We start from the raw sequence: 18,787 nt of genomic DNA, 5'->3' as shown, positions 1-18,787 counted from the left end.
AAAAAAGATTAATGGAGACAACTTGGGGGAAAAAATCTCTGTAAATGAATTTCTCAGTTATAGGTCTATATATGCAAGATTTATAGACAACCAACAGAAATATATAAGATCAAAAGCTATTCCTCAACAGACGAATCAGTGGTTCTCAAAGTGCAGTCTAAAGACTTTTGAGGATCCTAAGATCCTTTCAGGGGGTTTGTGAAGTCAAAACTACTTTCATAGTAACACTAAAACATTTTAATTTTTAATATAGTAAATATCAATACATAAAATTCACACCAACAAAAAGTTTCTTTGGAGGTTGGTCAATTTTTATGTGTAAAAGGGTCAGAGACCAACAAGTCTGAGAACCACTGAAAAAAGCTGAAAAAGCCCAAAAACACGGGCAAACTGTTCTCAGAACAAGAGTAGCAAACTCAGAACCATGGAAAAGAATTCTCCAACTCACTTAGATAAGATATGCAAATCAAAATGACCCTGAGGTTTCACATCGTACTCGTCAAACTGGCAAAGATATACAAAAGATGGGAACAGTCCATGCTGGAGGAGTTGGGGAAAGATAGGCACACTGATGCACCATTGGTGGGGCTCTGAATTAGTACAACCATTATGGAAAGCAATTTGGAATTATCTAATTAAAGTGTCCATACCCTCGGACGCTAAGATTTCACTGTAGGGTATATAACCACCCCACCCCACTCCCAAGGAGTTATTAGTAAAAGGAAAAGATCCATCTACACAAAAATATTTATAGCAGCTGCCCCCATGCCTGGAATGTTCTCCCTCATCTATACCTCTTGGCTTCCTTAGCTACTTTCAAGCCCCAGCTAAAATCCCACTTTCTCAAAGCCTTTCCCAATCTACCTTAATGCTAGTGACTTTACTGAGTTGATTATCTCCAATTTATCCTGTAACTATCTTTTTTTGTACATAAAATTTTGCATGTTGTCTCCCCCATTAGACTGTGAGGGTCCTTGAGATCCAGAACTGTTTGCACAGTGTCTGGCAACAGCAGGCCCTTAATAGATGTCTAATAACAGCTTACTGACTGACTGCCAAAGAACTAGAAGCAATGCATGTCCATCTATTAGAGAATAGCTAAACAAATTGTGGTACCAGAATGTTACAGAATAGTACCGTGCTGTAAGAAACAAATATGATGAATAGAGAGACAACATTGGGAAATTTTTCATAAGGATGTTTATTTTGATGTTCCCCCCCAAAGTAATTTCCCCACACTTTGAGACAATTATAGATCATAACACATCTGTTAAACCCAACACAGAATTTACATTATTATCAATTAGTCATTCATACCTGTAAAGTTTTTATTTTTAGAATTTATCTACTGAAGTTCTGTGTCTGGGTTGGTGTGCATATCAAAGTCCTTAAAGAGGGCTTTCTCCTGTAGAAATTCTTATAATAGTGGTGGGAGTTCCAAATACTCATTTTTAGAGGAAAATGTTAAACAGTATATGAAATTTAGCAGAAGACTACAATAGGTCTTGGGATGAAGTCCAATTTCCCTTAATTTTTTTATATATCATATCGAAACTCTGTCTTTTCTCATTTTAGGTGAAAAACTTTGTGCAATTCAAACTGCTGTTCCTTGAAGGTAAGTTTTTTCTACTTATTTGTTTGTAGTCATGTTATTCCTGTAGCTCTATTATTAACAACAGATCTGCGTGAGTTAAATCTGAGATTGGTTCTTATTAGCATCCGGGGGATTCTGTTCACATGCACTCTGTCCCATATCCAATCATTCTGAAAATTTTTCTTATGCAATTTCTTTTCTTCATATAGTTTGGAGAGTACAAATGAATGACCAGCAGACTCCATGGCCCTGCTCTCCTAGGCATGTCAGCTGTTACACATTGCTGGGCAAGGTTAAATCTTAATTGCACATAGTTGTAGTTAGAACGGGCTGCAGAAGCTCTCCCACAAACTTGCTGATACAACACAGCTAGAATTCCACCTTCCTCCTCCTGAGTTGGCCTTCGCCTTCCCAGTTAATTTTTAGAAACCCTACTTTAGATGCTAGTCCATGTTCCCTGACCCTATCGCCCCATCAGCAATGTGACAACTGCCAAAGCAAGCACTGAAAACCCCATGTAAACTCAGGGCCTTAAAGGTGCCATGCCTTTGAGCAGAACCCAAATCCCTCTGTCTGAGCTACCACCCAGCATACTACCCTAGTGTGGCTTAAGATGGAGGGGGTGGGGGAGCCAGCCCCCACAGGAGCTGAATGCTATCTATCACACCCTTCTCAGCTGAACTTCTCTGTATTATAAGCCATTCTGACCATTCAACTTTAATCCATTTGCTGTAACTCTACCCTAAATTTCCATGACAACCATGATTCTCGAATTACCTAAGCTCCATCCTCCTCCAGTACTGCAACCTATTTGTAAAACTGTAAACGAGTTTCATAAGACAAGAGCAAATATTCCTGATTTTCAAAAAAAGAAATGAAACTGGAGTCTGCAAGAACAGGACAGAGAGCTTGATTTTTTTTCTTAACAATACTCTAAAACACTAGTTCACAAATACTGATAACGAGAAAAAGAGATTATTAAAAGCCAGCATAGCTTTTTCAAGAACAAAGAATGGGATCCTGTAGCCTAAGCTCACTCCCTCTACTGAAGGTAACTAGACTAGTAGATCAGAAGAATAGAGATGCAGTTTATTGGAATGGTTACATGTGAACAACTCATTTAGCAAAGATTCTCACATTATCTTTGGGGACAAGATGGAGAGGTAGGGACTATGTAATAGTATGCTTACGTGGATCTGAACAGACCCAGCATGGAACCAATGAAGCCTCAACTTGAAAGGGAATCTCCAGGGGACTGTCCCAGCTATCTGTCCTTGACCCTAAGCTCTTCAACATATTGTCAATAACTTGTAAGAAGGCAAAAAAGGTATATTTATCAAATCCGTAGATGGCACAAAGTTCAGAAGAACAACTAGCCTGTTGGTTGACAAATGTAGTTTACAAAAAGACCTTTGACAAGATAACAAAATGACCTGAGTCAAATAAGATGAAACGTCACATGGATCAAAGTAAAGTTCTTCACTTTGTTCAAAACCATCAATTTCTCAAATATAGGACAGGGAAGTATCAGTTCATACACATACACATAAATCTGAAGGTTCCAGTGGACCACAAGTCCAATAAGAGTTAGCACTGTGAAAGCAGTCAAAAGTCAATGCTATACTAACCTTCACTGACAAGATTAATGTCACTCAAGAAGAGTACAAATTCTGTTGCCCTTGGCTCTAACTGGACCACAACTGGTATATTATGTTCAATTCTCGCTGCCAGTATAGCTTTATCAAAGATAAAGGTTGAAGTCTTGCCAGCCTAAGTTCCTCTAATGAAGCCTGCCTCTAATAAAGTAAGGAAACACATGAGATTTTAAGAACATAGACAAGATGTGGCATGTCCAGAAGAGGGCACCCAAGACTGAAGACTGGAGAAGACACCCAATGAGGATCTGTTGAAGTCATAGGATAACTGTCTTCAACTATCTGAAGGCCTGTCCTGTGGAAGGATTAGATTTAATCAGCTTGGCCTCAGGGCAGACACATTTACATTTGATGTCAGTAAAAACCTAGTTAGGGATGCACAGAAGTAGAAGAGATTGCCTCAGAAGATAATGAATGGGTTTTCTCTCACTAGAGGTCCTCCTAGCTTGTCATGGAAATTATAAACAAAGATTCTCAATCAAGTATGGGCGGGACTAATTTCTGAGGTGCCAAACTCTTAGGCTCAGTGATTCTATGATTCCTCTGAGATTTATGGGTTCCTTATAGTTCTCCATCTCTTATTTACCTCATGTCTCACCTGTTCTCTCTACAGAAAAATAATATGCCTTAGGAGAAGGCCTGGTTGACCCAGTAACTAAAGAATGCTTCAAAATATTTTACACCCAAGAACTAGATAAATAGAGCTAAAGATGGGACAGCCTACCTTCTCACCCTAAATCTCAAACCTCAGTTCTCACTGTAGACTCCAACTGCCACCAATTACCCTTCCCAGCAAAAATATTATGGCGGCTCCTTCTAATTCCATAGCAACTCAGGATATGGCATAACTTTTTTATGCTTTTAGTCTTTTTCCTTTGGTCTTATGCTTACTATTTTCACAACATGGACAGGCGCTAATGATGTGGACTAACTGGTCTATAAAGAAATATTTCTAAAGCCAGAAGCTGTCAACCATTCCAACACACTCACTATGACACGATTTTCCTATGTTAATAGAGAGATGTTTTCCTTATGTCCACTCCCCAAACCCAAGTCCAGGACTTATCAGCTGCCACTGCAAACATGATATCCATTCATCACTAAGCTAGGTAGCATATCCAAGATGAGCTCTGCTGATGTGGTTACCAAACCACCCACCCCCAATTCTTAACTTCCCCAACACGTAAAATGAAGGACTGAGCAATGGCAAAAGATTCTGATGTCAGGAGACAAGTCATGTTTTACAAAATGAGATCTCAAGGAAAGACCTTCCATTCTATCCAATGCAGGAATAAGGGTAAGCTTTTATGGTAAGCAGTGGAAAGAACAAAAATATTGAAAAATACATGGGCTTATATACAGGCACACAGCATACCCACACTCCTTTCCTCAATAGCAATAGCTTTCACAGCACTGACTGATCAAGGAAGAGATACAAAGTAAAATCGCTTTCCAATACTGTGGTTGGAAAGGTCTACAGGAGAAAAATTAAGTCACTCAAGCCAAACCCACAGTAACATGGGAAAATGTGACTTCCAGGAGAAGAGAAGCTAGGCAGTGTCTTCTCTACCTTTTTCTCAGGGGTCAGAAGGGTGCAATGTTTCTATGGACTAGGTACCAACTCCAGGAACTGAGCCAGCAACTCCTCTTCCAAATCATGGTTTCTCAGCACTGGCCTGAGAGAAAACAGACAATATTTCAACCAACCTCTCCCTGAAGAAAGTACTAAGGAAGTGAGATGTCCCATTGGGCCAGGAAGACAGAAGGGTGTGATCCTCAGGACAAGAACCTCAAGGCCTGAGTTTGGTCAAGCTTCAAGATAACCTCTGGCTAAGGGAAGGGGTAAAGTGGAGAAGGAACAATAACTGAAATTGGAACTACTTATTAAATTAAACATCCTTTCTACCTGGCTCAAAGCCCAGTCCGCTGTTCTTGAACAGGAATACAGTTTCTTTTGTGAAACTCTACAGTTGTCACTCTACAGTTGTCCAGTTCAACAGCTTTCTGTATGGACCCTCTTAAAAAGAAGCTGTCCCCAGTTCATCTCAGGATTTACCTGCCTATACTGTACAGTCTGAGGAGGGGGCTCTGGGTACCTGAACTGTCCTAATCCCCTTAAGTGCCACCCTCCTTTTCTTGGGATATCAGTTCTACCTGGGAAATAGCAAAAATCATATACACTCCCCTCTTAGAAGATAACTATTTACAAAAATAATAGTAAATACCTTACATGCCAAATATTAAGGAACTATATGAGTGTGTCTATTTCTTTTCTTTCTTGGCATACTAACAGCCCCTTCTAACTGTCAGATCTCTTCAGGGACATGGAGACTATCTGCATTTATTCCACAGGAAAAAAAAATTGGAATCACTCTCCTCATTAGTTCTGTCCCTCAGAGACAGATGTCACTGGAGGTAAAGAAGGAGGGAAGGGATGATCACACCCAGGGGAGAGTCACTAACAATATCCATGTCACCCTGATGACAATGGCAAACCAACAAATACAGGAACTTCTTGACAGTGGCTGAAGGCAAAGCAAATTTGCTGCATCCAATCCATAGTTTCTTGGAGTAACTAAACTCTGGTTCAAGATATTACATTCCCATTTATTTCACATTCCTTGAGTTTCCTAAAAAGTAAAGGGAGGAGGTAAATAATTAATGTTTCCTCCATTTATTACTCAGATTAATCTATCACAAAATAAACCTTATTTCTCATAGGCACATGGCACTCAGGCAAGGACCAAACACAAGACAAACATAGATCCTGCCCTTGAGGAGCTCATAATTACTTTATGGGGTTATGATCCCAATATATTTTTCTAAAACTTAACAAAAGTTACAGGTTGTCTGAAGATCTGTCATGTTCAGAATACACACAGGGTCAAAGTTTGGTGTGCACTCTTCGATGTGTCATAAGGCCAGACCAATGCCTGAAGGGTTTCCCACATTCTTTACATGAATAGGGCTTCTCTCCAGTATGAATTCTTTGATGTTGAGTAAGAGCTGAGCTTTGATTGAAAGCTCTCCCACATTCATTACACTCATAGGGTTTCTCTCCAGTATGAATTCTCTGATGCTGAATAAGGGAAGAGGTCTGATTGAAGGCTTTCCCACATTCTCTACAATGATAGGGTTTATCTCCAGTGTGAATTCTTTGATGCTGAATAAGGTCTGAGCTTCCCCTGAAGGCTTTCCCACATTCACTACATGAATAGGGTTTCTCTCCTGTATGAATTCTTTGATGTTTCCTAAGATCAGAACCACGGCCAAATGCTTTCCCACACTGAGTACATTTGTGAGGTTTCACTCCCATATGACATTTCTGATGTTTTCGAAGTTCTGAGTTTTGCTTGAAGGTTTTCTCACATTCATTACATTCAAAAGGTTTCTTGACAGTCTGATCTTTTTGATGTACACTAGAAGACGAATTCTGGCTAGAGTTTTGGTCATTTGTATTAGATATATGGGGTTTCTCTTCTCCGTGTTGTATAAGCAGCTCTGAGCTCAAATGGCAACTACTCAAACTTTCACCATATTCATCACCATTCTCTCCTAAGAGAGTTTTTTCAGAAGGGATGGTCACTAACATAATTCCATCCTGGGAAAGGGATCCATCTATTTTCACCATTTTGTTTCCTTGATGTTCATCTAAAGTGCCTTCACATTCATAGGCTTCTCTAATCTTGGTTCCCTTGGAAATATCCATTGGGAATCTTCCAGATATCCTCTCCTTTGACTCTACTTCTTCACAAAGCTCCTGCTTTGGAAAGGTCCACTTGGTACTAGTCTCAAAATCTGAAATGATCAAGAGAAAATACAAATGTCACATGTGCTAAGAGAAAGAAACCTCCTTAAAGGAATACTGACAAGGGTTTACATCTCCCCAGACCTTTATGTACATTACCTGTTGCAGTTATTACAACTCTTTCAATAAGCAGGAAGTATGATTGTCCCTATTTTTACTTATTAGGGAACTGAGAAGAAGAGAGGTAGCAAGATCCTAGATTTAGTTAGAGTGGGATGGGTCCCCAGAGTATGATGGAATACTATTGTGCAATGATGGGCAAGATGCTCTCAGAAAAACCTGGAAAGACATACATGAACTGATGCAAAGCGAAATGACCAGGAATAGAACACTGTACGCAGTTACAGCAACATTGTAAGATAATTAACTGTGAATGACTTAGCTATTCTCAGCAATACAATGACGCAAGACAATTCTGAAGGACTTATGATGAAAAATGCTAGCCATATGCAGAGAAAGAACTGATGAAGTCTGAATACAGATCAAAGCATATTGTTGTTTACTTTATTTTCCTTGGGATTTTTTTTTTTGGTCTATGTTTTCTTTTACAATATGACTAACATGGAAATGTTTTGTATCACTACATGTATATAACCTATATCAAACTGCTTGTCTTCTCATTGCAAGAGTGGGGAGGGAGAAAGAGAATTTGGAACTCAAAATTTTAAAAACAAATGTTGAAAATTGTTTTTACATGTAATTGTGGGAAAATAAAATGCTTAATTTAAAAAAATAGGACAGAGAGAAATACATAGTAATCCTAACTATGAATGTGAATGAGATGAACTAACCCATAAAATGGAAGCAGATAGCAGAATGGATTACATAATTTAAAAATAAAGGGTAATACCTTCAGCAAATTATGGGAGCAAGGAATAGTTTATCCGTCAGATCTATAGATAAGGGAAGAATTTATGACAAAATAAGATATACAGAGCATTATGGAATGTAAAACAGAAAGTTTTGATTACATTAATTTAAAAAGAGTTTGTAAAAAAAAAATGCAGTCAAAATCAAAAGGAAAGCAAAAAACTGGGTAAGGTTATAAGTTTCTATGATAAAGGCCTCATTTCTCAAATATATAGAGAACTGAGTCAAATTTAAAAGAATACAAGTCATTCCCTAATTGATAAAAGGTCAAAGGATAGGAACAGGCAGTTTTTAGAAAAAGAAATCAAAGCTATCTATAGTTATATGAAGAAATCACTACTGAGTACAGAAAGGCAAATTAAAACAACTCTGAGGTACCACTTCACACCTATCAAATTGGATAATATAAGAAAAAAGGAAAATGACCAGTATTGGAAGGGATGTTGGAAAACTGGGATACTAATATACTGTTGGTAGAGTTGTGAAATGTTCCAACCATTCTGGAGAGCAATTTGGAATTATGCCCAAAGGGTTATAAAACTGTACATATCCTTTGACCCAGAAATACTACTACTATATCTATACCCCAAAGAGATCAAAGGAAAAGGACCTATATGTACAAAAATATATTTATAGCAGCTCTTTTTATAGTGGCAAAGAATTGGAAATTGAAAGGATGCCCGTCAATTGGGGGACAGCTGAACAAGTTGTGGCATATTTCTATAATAGAAAACTACTGTGCTATAAGAAATGAAAATGATAGTTTCAGAAAAACCTGTTAAGACTTACATGAACTGATGCAAAGTGAAGTGAGCAGAAAAAGGAGAACGTTGCACAGTAACAGCAATGCTCTATGATGATCAAATGTGAATGGCTTAGCTATTCTCAGCAACGCAATAAGTAAAAATTATTCCAAATGACTCATGATGAAAAATGCTAAGAAAAATGCCACATCCAGAGAAAGAAGTGATGGAGTCTGAAAATGAAGATGCTTTTTTTTAACTTTATTTTTCTTCAGGTTATTTTGTCTGTGTTTTTTGTCTGTGTAGCCACAACATGACCAATATGGAAATATTCTGCATGATTGCATATTTATAACCTGAATCAAATTGCTTGCCTTCTCAATGAGAGGTGAGTCAAGGGAGGAAGGGAAAGAACTTGGAATTCAAAAATTTTTTTTAAAGAACATAAAAAATTGTTTTTACATGTAACTGGAAAAAAATAAAATATTAAGGCACAAAAAGGTGGGGAGGGAGGAAGTATATGCCTGATTTCCTATAAATCTAATCAAAAGGACTTTAAGGAGAGGGAGAAAATTATTCATTACCACCAAAACACTCAGTGGTTAACTGTAGGAAGGAGGATAAACACCCAGAATGTCACCCCTCTACTCTCTACAATCTCTTCCTTTAACAAGCAGGTGATGGTTTTGGTTCTGAAAGCAAGGACTGCCCTATCACAGTCACCTGAAATTCATTTAGCCCTTCCTCAACTCCCCATCTTCATCAGCATTTCATCTGTCCTTCAAGGTTCATCTCAAATGCTTTCTCCTCTATGATGCCTCACCTGATTCCTTACCCTGGAGATCATCTCTCCCTCCTCTGAACTCCCGCACTTGGTTTGTACCCCTCCAAGCCACAGAATATGGACTAACAGACGTGGGAGAGGCCACATGACTGAGGCTTTCTAGCACAATTTCTTTCTGCATTCCATCTCCCTTTTCTACTTGCCCAGGCTGCCCTCCAGGCCTGGAATGCTTCTTCCTCTTCACATCCTAGAATCCTCAACTTCCTTCAAGTCCACCTTCCTGATACCCCCAGTACTAAGTGCTGCTTCCCTCCTGAACTTTTCTCGTATTTACTTTTCTGGCTTCAATTTGGATCCTCTGAGTAGAATGTAAGCTTCTTGAGGGCTGGGGTTATTATATTTCAAACACAGGGTTTTTTATAAATATGCTTGAAGTTTGTTGAATTGAATTAAATTCTCTCCAATTAGTCCAATCTCTGCTTAAAGTATTCCCACAACAACTATCTTACTCTCTCCTCTGAGGTAGGTCATTCCAAAGATGGATATCATCTTTAGGAATTTCTTCCCTATAATCAGCCTAAAAATTTAGCCTCTCTACAACTTCCACTCATTGCCTACAGTTCTGTGCACTGGGGCTTTGATAAAATGTAACCTAATCCCTCTTCCATATAAGAGGACCCTGAAAATAGTGGCCATATCCTCCTAAGTCTCCTTCTTCAGAGAAAACACTCCAGATTCCTTTGACTGATTTCTATGGAATGTCTGTGAGTCCAGTATCATGATCACCTTTTTTAAGACTTGCATCAGCTTATGTATGGCCTTCTTAAAATACGGCACCCAGAAATGAACACAATATTACATCTAGATGTGGCCTAACCTAGACAGAATAGAGTAAGACAATGATCTCTCTCATTCTGGTCTCCAGACTTGTATTAATTCAGGGAGTGTAACTTTTCTTTCCTGTGCAATAGCAAGCAAAAATTTGGTGGCAAGTTCCTCATGATCTTTACTTAAGCAATCCATCTCTCCATGGAAGAGATGGTTTGTTCTGACAGCATCTCCCCCAAAGGAGGCAGTGACCTTCCAAGACAAAGGATGGTGTTCTTCTCCAATAGATTTACCAAAGAGGAGAGACTATGGAAATTTGCCCCGCTGAACTCAAATGCATTTTCCCATGGAGAAAGGGATCTTTCAAATCCCCTTGGGTTATACTAATTCAGTATTTTGAGGATGAAGTTATTTCTGGCCACAGTGAATTCCTGTGAGCAACAGGAATTATGAAGCCCCTTCCTCCATGAGAGAGTCATCTAGCCTTCTCAAGAGGAATGAACTGGAAAGGGTAGAAAAGACTGGTCCCAAGAACTTGAAAAGAGGAAGAATGTGAGAAAAAATGAAGAGTACCCTTTGGTAGGCTTAAATTTCACAAGCCAGTGCTGCTAGACTGTTAGCTGACTTTTGGTTACTTTGCTTACAATTAACCTAAGCTACTAGCATGTCTACTGGAGTAGTGCATTGGTTATCACTTTATGATTAGAACAACCAAACTTCCTATAGGAAGACAGAAATTATCATTAAGAAAGACTAAGGGGCACTGAAACAAGCCTTGGCTCTAGCATCAGAGGATCAGAGTTCATAAACTGTTTGTGTTACTTACTGCCTGTGTAGTGACCTTGGGCAGGTCAATTTCCCAGGACCTTAGATTCCTCATTTGTAAAATAAGAAGGGGTAGGACTACATCAAGGGTTCTTAACCTGGGGTCTGTTAACTTAAAAAAAAGTTGTTGATAACCATATTTCAATATAACTGGTTTCTTTTATAATTCTATGCATTTACTAGACATTATTCAGAGAAAGGGCCCATAGTCAAAGGGATCCATGACATAAAAAAAGATTAAGAAGCCCTGGATTATATGGTTTCTGAGGGTCCTTCCAAACTGCAGATCTCTGATCCAGTGAGTTTCTACTCAATTATGTTTTTAAAAATTTACACAGAATTATTTATTCAAAAAGCTAAGAATATAAACATTACTAAAAATACTAACTGTTCTATCATTTTCATTATTATATACTATTAAAGCAATTAAGGAAATAGAAATATGAGTACTGACTGTGCTTTTAACATTTCCAAAATACCTTTAGGACCATCATCTCATGGTATTTGAAATGTTTCTTTCTTGCTCCTCAAGGAGCCAGGAGGCTGTGTCACTGGATCAGAGTACCTAGTGTCACACAGAGTACCTAGTGTGACCTGCTATTGCAATAGTCTAGGCATGAGATGATACATGCCTGCTCTAGAGTGGTGGCAGTGTTAACGGAGAGCAGGGGGCATATTTGAGAGATGTTGCAAATGTGAAACTGACAGGTATTAGCAAGAAAATGGATAGGGTGAGATATAGCAAAGAGCAGAGAAACCCAAAGGTTTTGGCCCAAGGGACTGGAAGGCTGCTACTGCTGTCTACAGTAACAGGGAAAGTAGGAATAGGAGAAGGTGTAGGGGGAAAGATAACGAGTTCCATTTTGAACATAATCAGTTTAAAATGTCTACTATACACACACAGTTTGAGATGTCTGAAAGACAGCTGGAGAGGAGTGACTGCAGGTCAGCACAAAGTTTGGGGAAGGATAGGCAGATTTGAGAATCTTTACCACAGAGATGGTAATTAAATCCATGGAAGCTGATGAGGTCTTCCAGGGAAATACCATAGAGGAAGAAGAGAAGAGAGCCCAGGATCCAGAGAAAAGATTCAAAAAAGATTCAAAAAAAAAAGAGGAACAGTAAGAAAAGTCGGAGAATGAGAAGAAAGTGGCATTTCAAAAATCTGGAGAGAAGAGTATGAAGGACCAGAGTATTCAGTCATGTCAAGGATGCCAGATAGATCAATGAGAACTAAGAAAAAGACACTGGAGCTGGCAACTAAGAGTTCATTAGTAACTTCGGAGAGGGCAATCTGAATGAACTGATAAGGAGGACAGCTAAACTATGAGCAGTTAAGAAGAGAGTGAAAAGAAAGTGGAGGCACCTATTGTACACAGACTTTCTGAGGAGTTTAGCTACAATTCAGAAGAACTACAGAATGGTAATTACCAGGTAAGGAAGGATCAAGGAAGGGCTTTTAAAGATGGGGAGACATGGACTTGTTTGTAGGTACTAGAGAATGAGCCTCTCCTTGAATCTTCTAAGATCAGTAATGGTGACTGTATTTGTTTGATGTTAGAGAATTCCTCAGCCCAATGACCTTAATACCCTCTGGAGACTTAATTCCTCCCACCTTTAACTGGAAGTCAATAAATCCAGAGGTAGGACTAGAAGACAAATACTTAAATTAGTACCTGCTGATGGGCAGTTGCCAAGTAGCTAATACTCCACAGAACATTAGCACCTCTGGTGTGAGGGCTTACTGAGTCTTTTCAGGGCTATTCATCCATCTCTAGTATCCACTTTCACCAGACTCACCTGTAGCTCCAAGAAGCTGTAGCATGTGCAGTAGCCACACCCTGGTAAACAATCTAGGCACAGGGGCTAAACCAGACAGAGGGTAACCGACAAGTCTCAAACACATTGGTGAGTTAGGGGGATGTCTAAGCATATGAAGACTTTCCCTTCAACAGAATGGGCAAATGAGAATAATCTGTTCCAATGACCGTGAAGGTAGCTGAAGCAGGAGTCACTGTGGAGCATTCAGAGTTTGGTCAGGCATTGAAGATGCCAAGGTCATTCACTGCATCCAGGACCATCACCAGTCATCTTGACTTTTTTTCTGCCATTGGACTTGGATGACTCAGGAAGAGAGAAGTAAGGCTAATGACTTTGTGCAGTTCTGCCACACTTAAATCCAATTAAGTCACTGGTCCTCTTCAAAAATGAAGGATGAACAACACCACTCTCCTCCCTTTCCTATCTGGACAAATGCCAGGTCAAGTCTATACCATCCTCTTCTCTCAAGCCTCTTTGCCCCCTTGTCCAATTATGTGATCTGGCTCAGCCCTGAACTGTTCCTGTCATCCACTGTCTTCACTCTCACTCAAGTATTTCTGAATCATAATGGAGAAAACTGAAACTGTGTTGACTAGGTCCATTAAGAATGTTACATAATCTCAACGGGGCCCTCACTGCAATAAGACAATTCTTTTATACTTCCCCCTAACCAATTCCCTATCCCCTGGCCCCATCCCACTACCACTACCACCCCCTCTGCTGAGAGCCTTGCCTCATATTTCACTGAAGATATCAGGCTGCTTGACAAACATTCCCTTTCATCTCACTTCATATCATGCAGATGCTTTCCCCTACTATCGCTTCCTTCACCCCAGACTCTCATAAGAGGCAGCTCCTTCTTCTTGCCAAGGCAAACCCCACCACATGGACAAGTGATTTCAGTAGATCCGTTTTCTCCAGCAGTTTGACCCCTGTACCATCCCCACTATTAATCTTCAATGTTTCCTTGTCTATTGGTTGCTTCTTTCTCATATAAAATCATATCGCTCCTGAGAGGACTGATCTTTAAAATAAAAATCCCTTCACGGAAGAGGATTTGAAATGAAAAAAGACCTGAAAGGCCATCGAGTCCAACCCCTCACTTTACAAATAAGCAAAACTGAGGCCCAGACAAATTACATGATTAGCCCAAAATCCTGTTGACTGGAACTAGCAAAGCAGCATTTTGATACCAAATCATGCACATCACACTACCTCTTAATCACTGAAGACAAAAAACTGAGGAACCAGACCCTGTTCTAACCCATTTAAAAATAGCCCACACTCCCACCACCACCTCTTCTTCCCCCTCCTTCTGATATTCAATCTTGCTCCTCACCTCTTTCTTGTAGGAACTGAGGCTCTGGAGACCCACACTTGATCTGGGTGTTCATGGGCTGAAGCTGGACATTCAGTGCATCCTGTGCTGCTCTCAAGGGTGCCATCTTCTCCCAGGCCCCTGCCTCTCTCTGTGCACTTGATGCAACCTGAAGATAAGGAGATATGTTTGGCTTTGTGAAGGAATCACTATGGAAGCTAAAACATATAATACAGAAAGAATGTACATTCCTTCAGGGATACAGGACAGGGGAGGAAGAACCAGAGTCTTATTTGTCAGATTCAAATTGACTGTATTAAGATTAAACATAAAACAACCCAGGAGGCACTTTTTAATAATAATGAATAGTCTACTGTCTTTCAGGAAAATGGCTGACTGGGCACATGAAAGAATTAACCACATATGAAATTTCTGTTACTAATACATAGGAAATCTCATGATATTTGTACTGATGTTAATCATAACGTGGATATTTGAGTAATGAATGATCTAGTACTTAGTAAGATGAATGTACAAGAAAATTTCAAGCAATTGTGGATAAACTCTTCTTAATATTTATCCATTTTTACCAATTAAAAATAAATTATGGGCATAACTAACTTTTAACCATCTGTAGACTTACCACATCCATAATGTTACTTTAACTTTTAGAAAGTGGGAGAAACCATGTTATCACAAAACTAGAGCCTCTTCACCAGTTTCCCTGACTTCAGTCTCCAATCAGATTTTAAGTCAGAGTTTTCTGATACTGGGGGCAACTAGGGGATCTAGTGAATAGAGTACCAGACCTGGATTCAGAAAGACTCCTCTTCCTGAATTCAAATCTGGCCCCAGACATTTAACAGTTGTGTGACCCTAGGCAAGTCACTTAACCCTGTTTTCCTCAGTTTCCTCATCGGTAAAATGAGCTGCAGAAGGAAATGGCAAACTGCTCCAGTATTCTTGCCAAGAAAACCCCAAAGAGGGTCACTAAAGGCTGGACGTGACTGAAAGGAATAAACAACAGCAGCGAAAACTTCCTAACTCCAGGCCCAGAGATCAATCCACCGTACCACCTAGCTGCCCTCCTATATCTTGATTATATTCTAATTGAAATTATAATTCCTGCTCTACTTCTGCAACTAGAGTCTTAGTCCTCAAGGAGGCTACAATGCATAACCATCTTATTTATGGTTTAGTTTATTATTTTGTGTTCATTGAATCGTGGCTAGTATAATTTTGTCAATTTTTAAATGAAGTCAGAGGAAGCAAGGATTATGTACTTTCTGTAGCCCTCACATGGATTAACACTGATTTGACTATAGTAGATGCTCAAAAAATATTTGTTGAATGATTCCACAGTATGTTCTCTATAGCCCCCTGCAATAAAGGAAGGAATTCTTACATCTCACATCTTCAAGAACAGTTCAGCAGCTGGCAACAAGAGAATAAAAAAGAGAAAACTACATGGACTAATAGTCCTAGCTAATTACACTGAAGAATGGAGTTTACTCACTTTCTCTTCAGAACTATTCCCTTGGTCAACAAATGAAGTCAACCAACATTTATTAAGTGCCCATCCTTTGCAAGGCACTGTGCCAAGTACTGGGAATACAGTGGCAGGCAAAAGAAAAAACAAAAAACCCAGTGTCTGCTCTCAAGGAGCTCAGTCTCTAATGGAGGAGACAAAAGAACTCTCTCTTCCCAAAATAAATTACACTTGCCCTTTCCCACCTGTTGTCCTGGTTCAAGAAGCTCCCTCTCCAAATCCTCCAGCACAGTGACCACCTCCTCTCCACTCTCTGGGTGCTGATCTCTCACCCAGCTCCGCAGGTCCTCTGGCAAAATGGTCAGGAACTGTTCCAGGACCAGCAGCTCTAGAATCTGCTCCTTCGTGTGGATCTCTGGTCTCAGCCACTGATGGCAAAGCTCCCAGAGTTTGTTCAGAGCCTCTCGGGGTCCGGGGGTGTCATAATAGCCGAACTGCCTGAACCGCAGGCGGAACATCTCCTGGGTGGAAGGGCTGTTCCTCTTCTGGCTACCTTTCTCCCCCCACAGGTAATCCTCTTCTTCCTCCATGTTTACTACCTGAAGTCTCTCTTTCACCGTTGGATTCTGGGGATCCAGCGCTACAACCTCTCTGGATTCCACGGCCATGTGAGCTTGTTCAAGTTAAGAAATACAAACAAAACTCCACAAGGATCTATGCCTCAAAGATGCTCCCTTCAAGGACACCCCTAAAGTATGAGAAACCAAAGGTAACCATGAGTTATTAGACAACGCTATTAGCGGTCTGGGGCAAATTAAGGAGGGTCTTTCAAAGTGATCATTCACTGAACGCAAAGGTGACAGGAAGAAAAGAAACACTAACGGGTTACCCAAGTAATTCCTAAGCAATTCTGAACATTTGGGAAAGCCAGAAGCAAAGCGGAGTTCATACGCCCCTAGAGGCAAGAAAGCCCACAGAGGATGGACCCCAGAGATTCCGAGTAATGCCACGGAGCATGCGCACACACGCAGACTGCCTCTTCCCCCGCCCCCCAGGAATGCAAAATCTCTGCGCCCAACCGCACCCCGCCAGGTCTCCTCAATCCCCCTCCCCACAACTCCACAACCCCTCCCCCCAGGCCCAACGCCAAAGGCCCGGAAACTCAACTGCCAAAATCCTAGGCCTCGGGCGTGAGGGTTCTCAAGTGACGCCAGACTGGCAGTCATCAGCACAATCTCTTTGGTCTCCGCTTCGTCGCCCGAGGCAGGAGTGAGCTGGTTATTCCCCAACCCCGCCCCTCCGCCCTCCGTCCGACCCTGTCCGCACCTCCACTTCCAGATTACATTTCCCGGAACCTCCGGGCTGGGTTTCCGCCCTTTCCGGGGTGATTGAGGCCGACGGACCACTGTCAAGCGGTTGCTATAGAGACCGGGTTGAAGGACACGTGACTCCGAAATAAGAGACAAGTGTCCGCCCAGCTAGGGCCTGGAACTAAGTCTAAGAGCTCAGTCTACACAAGCGTGCAAGAGGCGAAGCTGCCCTCTGGCTTCGATGGGTGAGGGAGCTCAAGGCTCAGAGTCCAGCCGAGAAAGGAAGCTGGAGTTAGGTCTCTCGAGAACTTCGCCGCCCGGATTTCTGGGAAATGTAGTCCGGAAAAATGGACGTCTCCGAGGCCCCGAAGGCCTCTGGGAATCGTAGTCCAGAGACAGCTTGTACACTCTTCCATGACATCCTGTGCACAGCAGCTGGAGATACGCGCGCAACCCCTTCTCCCTCTAACAGAATCCTACTGGAGGGACTCTTAAGTGTTTAACTGAGTCCGACTCTTCAGCCTAGATGTCCGGGCCCTCAGTTTTTTCCTTTCCGAACCTTTCCCTCTGGCCTCCTTACCTCCTTGCCCACAGGGAAGATGGCGGTGGGGATGAAGCCTAGAAATCCCAGGATGGAGTTTGGCGCCGGGAAATCGGGCTGGTCCCGCGCCGGTGACGTCATGGGGCGGTGCTTGGGGTCGGCCTGCCTCAGGAGGAGGGGGAGGGGGAGCAGCCGCGGCGGCCTGGGCTGGCCGTCCGGCCCTCCGCTTCGGCGCTGCCCCGCTCGCGGGGCTCGCTCCGTCCGCCTCTTTGTCTGGCCCAGCCCGCGCTGTAGCAGGCTTTGGGGGCGCGCGTTTGCCCCGCCCCCACGTCTCCCCTACGCGGGGTGTCCGCTGCTGTTCGCTTCGCCTCTTTCCCCGTCTACACCGCACGCCCAGGCAGCCCCTGGGCGCCGTTACCCCCAGTCCTCTGGGTTACCTTCCCGGATCCTGCAGTAACCATGGTAGTGTTCTCAGATGCGCCAAGAAGCCCTTTCTAAAGGAGTAGCGTCGCGTCTACACCGCAGCCCTGGCGCACGGGGACTGCCATTGTCTCCGTTTTACGGACGGAGTTGAAGCGACTCGCCCACGAGAAGAGACCAGCCAGTGCCCGAGGCTGGCTTGGCATTCAGGCTCTCATGGCTCTGGGCACGGTGCCCATCACCCAGCTGCCCGGGGGCAATACCAGCCCTTTCCTCACCGTCTGTTTACTGCTTCTTGAGTCTCTTTCCTACCTGCTCTCCGTATCTAAAACATGAATAAAGAATATTCGGTCTCACTACTAGGTCTTTCCAATATAATAAAAATTATGGTATCAAATAAAATGTATCCTTTTAATTCTATACCAATCAAAATATCGAAGAGATACTTTATAGAACTTAATAAAATAACAGTACATTTGGCAGGGGGAAAATTAAAATATCGAGGGAAATGATAAAGCTGAAGTAGGGATGAAAGGGGAATAATATTTCCAGATCTCAAACTATGTTATAAAACAATAGTCATGAGAAATATCTGGTCCTGGTTAAAAAACGAGGAGGTAGAGCAGTAAAAGAGATTAGAGAAGCGAAAATCGGAAACAATGGAACTCAATAACCAGGGTTCAAAAAAGTGGAAAACATGAATTACTTAGGAAAGAACCCTCTGTGTGATAAAAACTGGGAAAACTGGAAAGTAGTTTGGCAGAAATGAGGTTTAGACCAA

At 41.5% G+C, this 18,787-nt stretch overlaps 1 protein-coding gene across 3 annotated transcripts; it reads right to left on the bottom strand.

The window, feature by feature from the left end:
• Positions 1–1,185: 1,185 nt before the first annotated feature.
• LOC140499309 (zinc finger protein 397-like) lies at positions 1,186–18,530 on the bottom strand. Of its 3 annotated transcripts, none has more exons than XM_072600547.1 (4): positions 17,626–18,530; positions 15,981–16,483; positions 14,268–14,415; positions 1,186–7,047 (listed from the first exon to the last, which is right to left on the bottom strand). In XM_072600547.1, exons 2-4 carry the CDS (start codon positions 16,401–16,403, stop codon positions 6,134–6,136), a joined length of 1,485 nt encoding a protein of 494 aa, XP_072456648.1. In that variant the 5' UTR covers positions 16,404–16,483; positions 17,626–18,530; the 3' UTR covers positions 1,186–6,133. The 3 variants fall into 3 exon arrangements, with proteins under 3 accessions (XP_072456648.1, XP_072456629.1, XP_072456638.1); XM_072600528.1 differs by lacking the exon at positions 17,626–18,530 and adding an exon at positions 17,062–17,619; XM_072600537.1 differs by lacking the exon at positions 17,626–18,530 and adding an exon at positions 16,903–17,043.
• Positions 18,531–18,787: the final 257 nt, after the last annotated feature.

The sequence above is a fragment of the Notamacropus eugenii genome, chromosome 1, assembly GCF_028372415.1.
Source record: "Notamacropus eugenii isolate mMacEug1 chromosome 1, mMacEug1.pri_v2, whole genome shotgun sequence".
Classification (NCBI taxonomy): domain Eukaryota; kingdom Metazoa; phylum Chordata; class Mammalia; order Diprotodontia; family Macropodidae; genus Notamacropus; species Notamacropus eugenii.
This window is presented reverse-complemented; position numbering and strand designations above follow the sequence as displayed.

Coding starts and splice junctions, on each gene's coding strand:
- LOC140499309 (XM_072600547.1), bottom strand. CDS start 16,403: ATGGCCGTGGAATCCAGAGAGGTTGTAGCGCTGGATCCCCAGAATCCA. Junction 14,416..15,980: donor TTCTTGAACCAGGACAACAG/GTGGGAAAGGGC, acceptor CCTTATCTTCAG/GTTGCATCAAGTGCACAGAG. Junction 7,048..14,267: donor TCAGTTCCTACAAGAAAGAG/GTGAGGAGCAAG, acceptor TGATCATTTCAG/ATTTTGAGACTAGTACCAAG.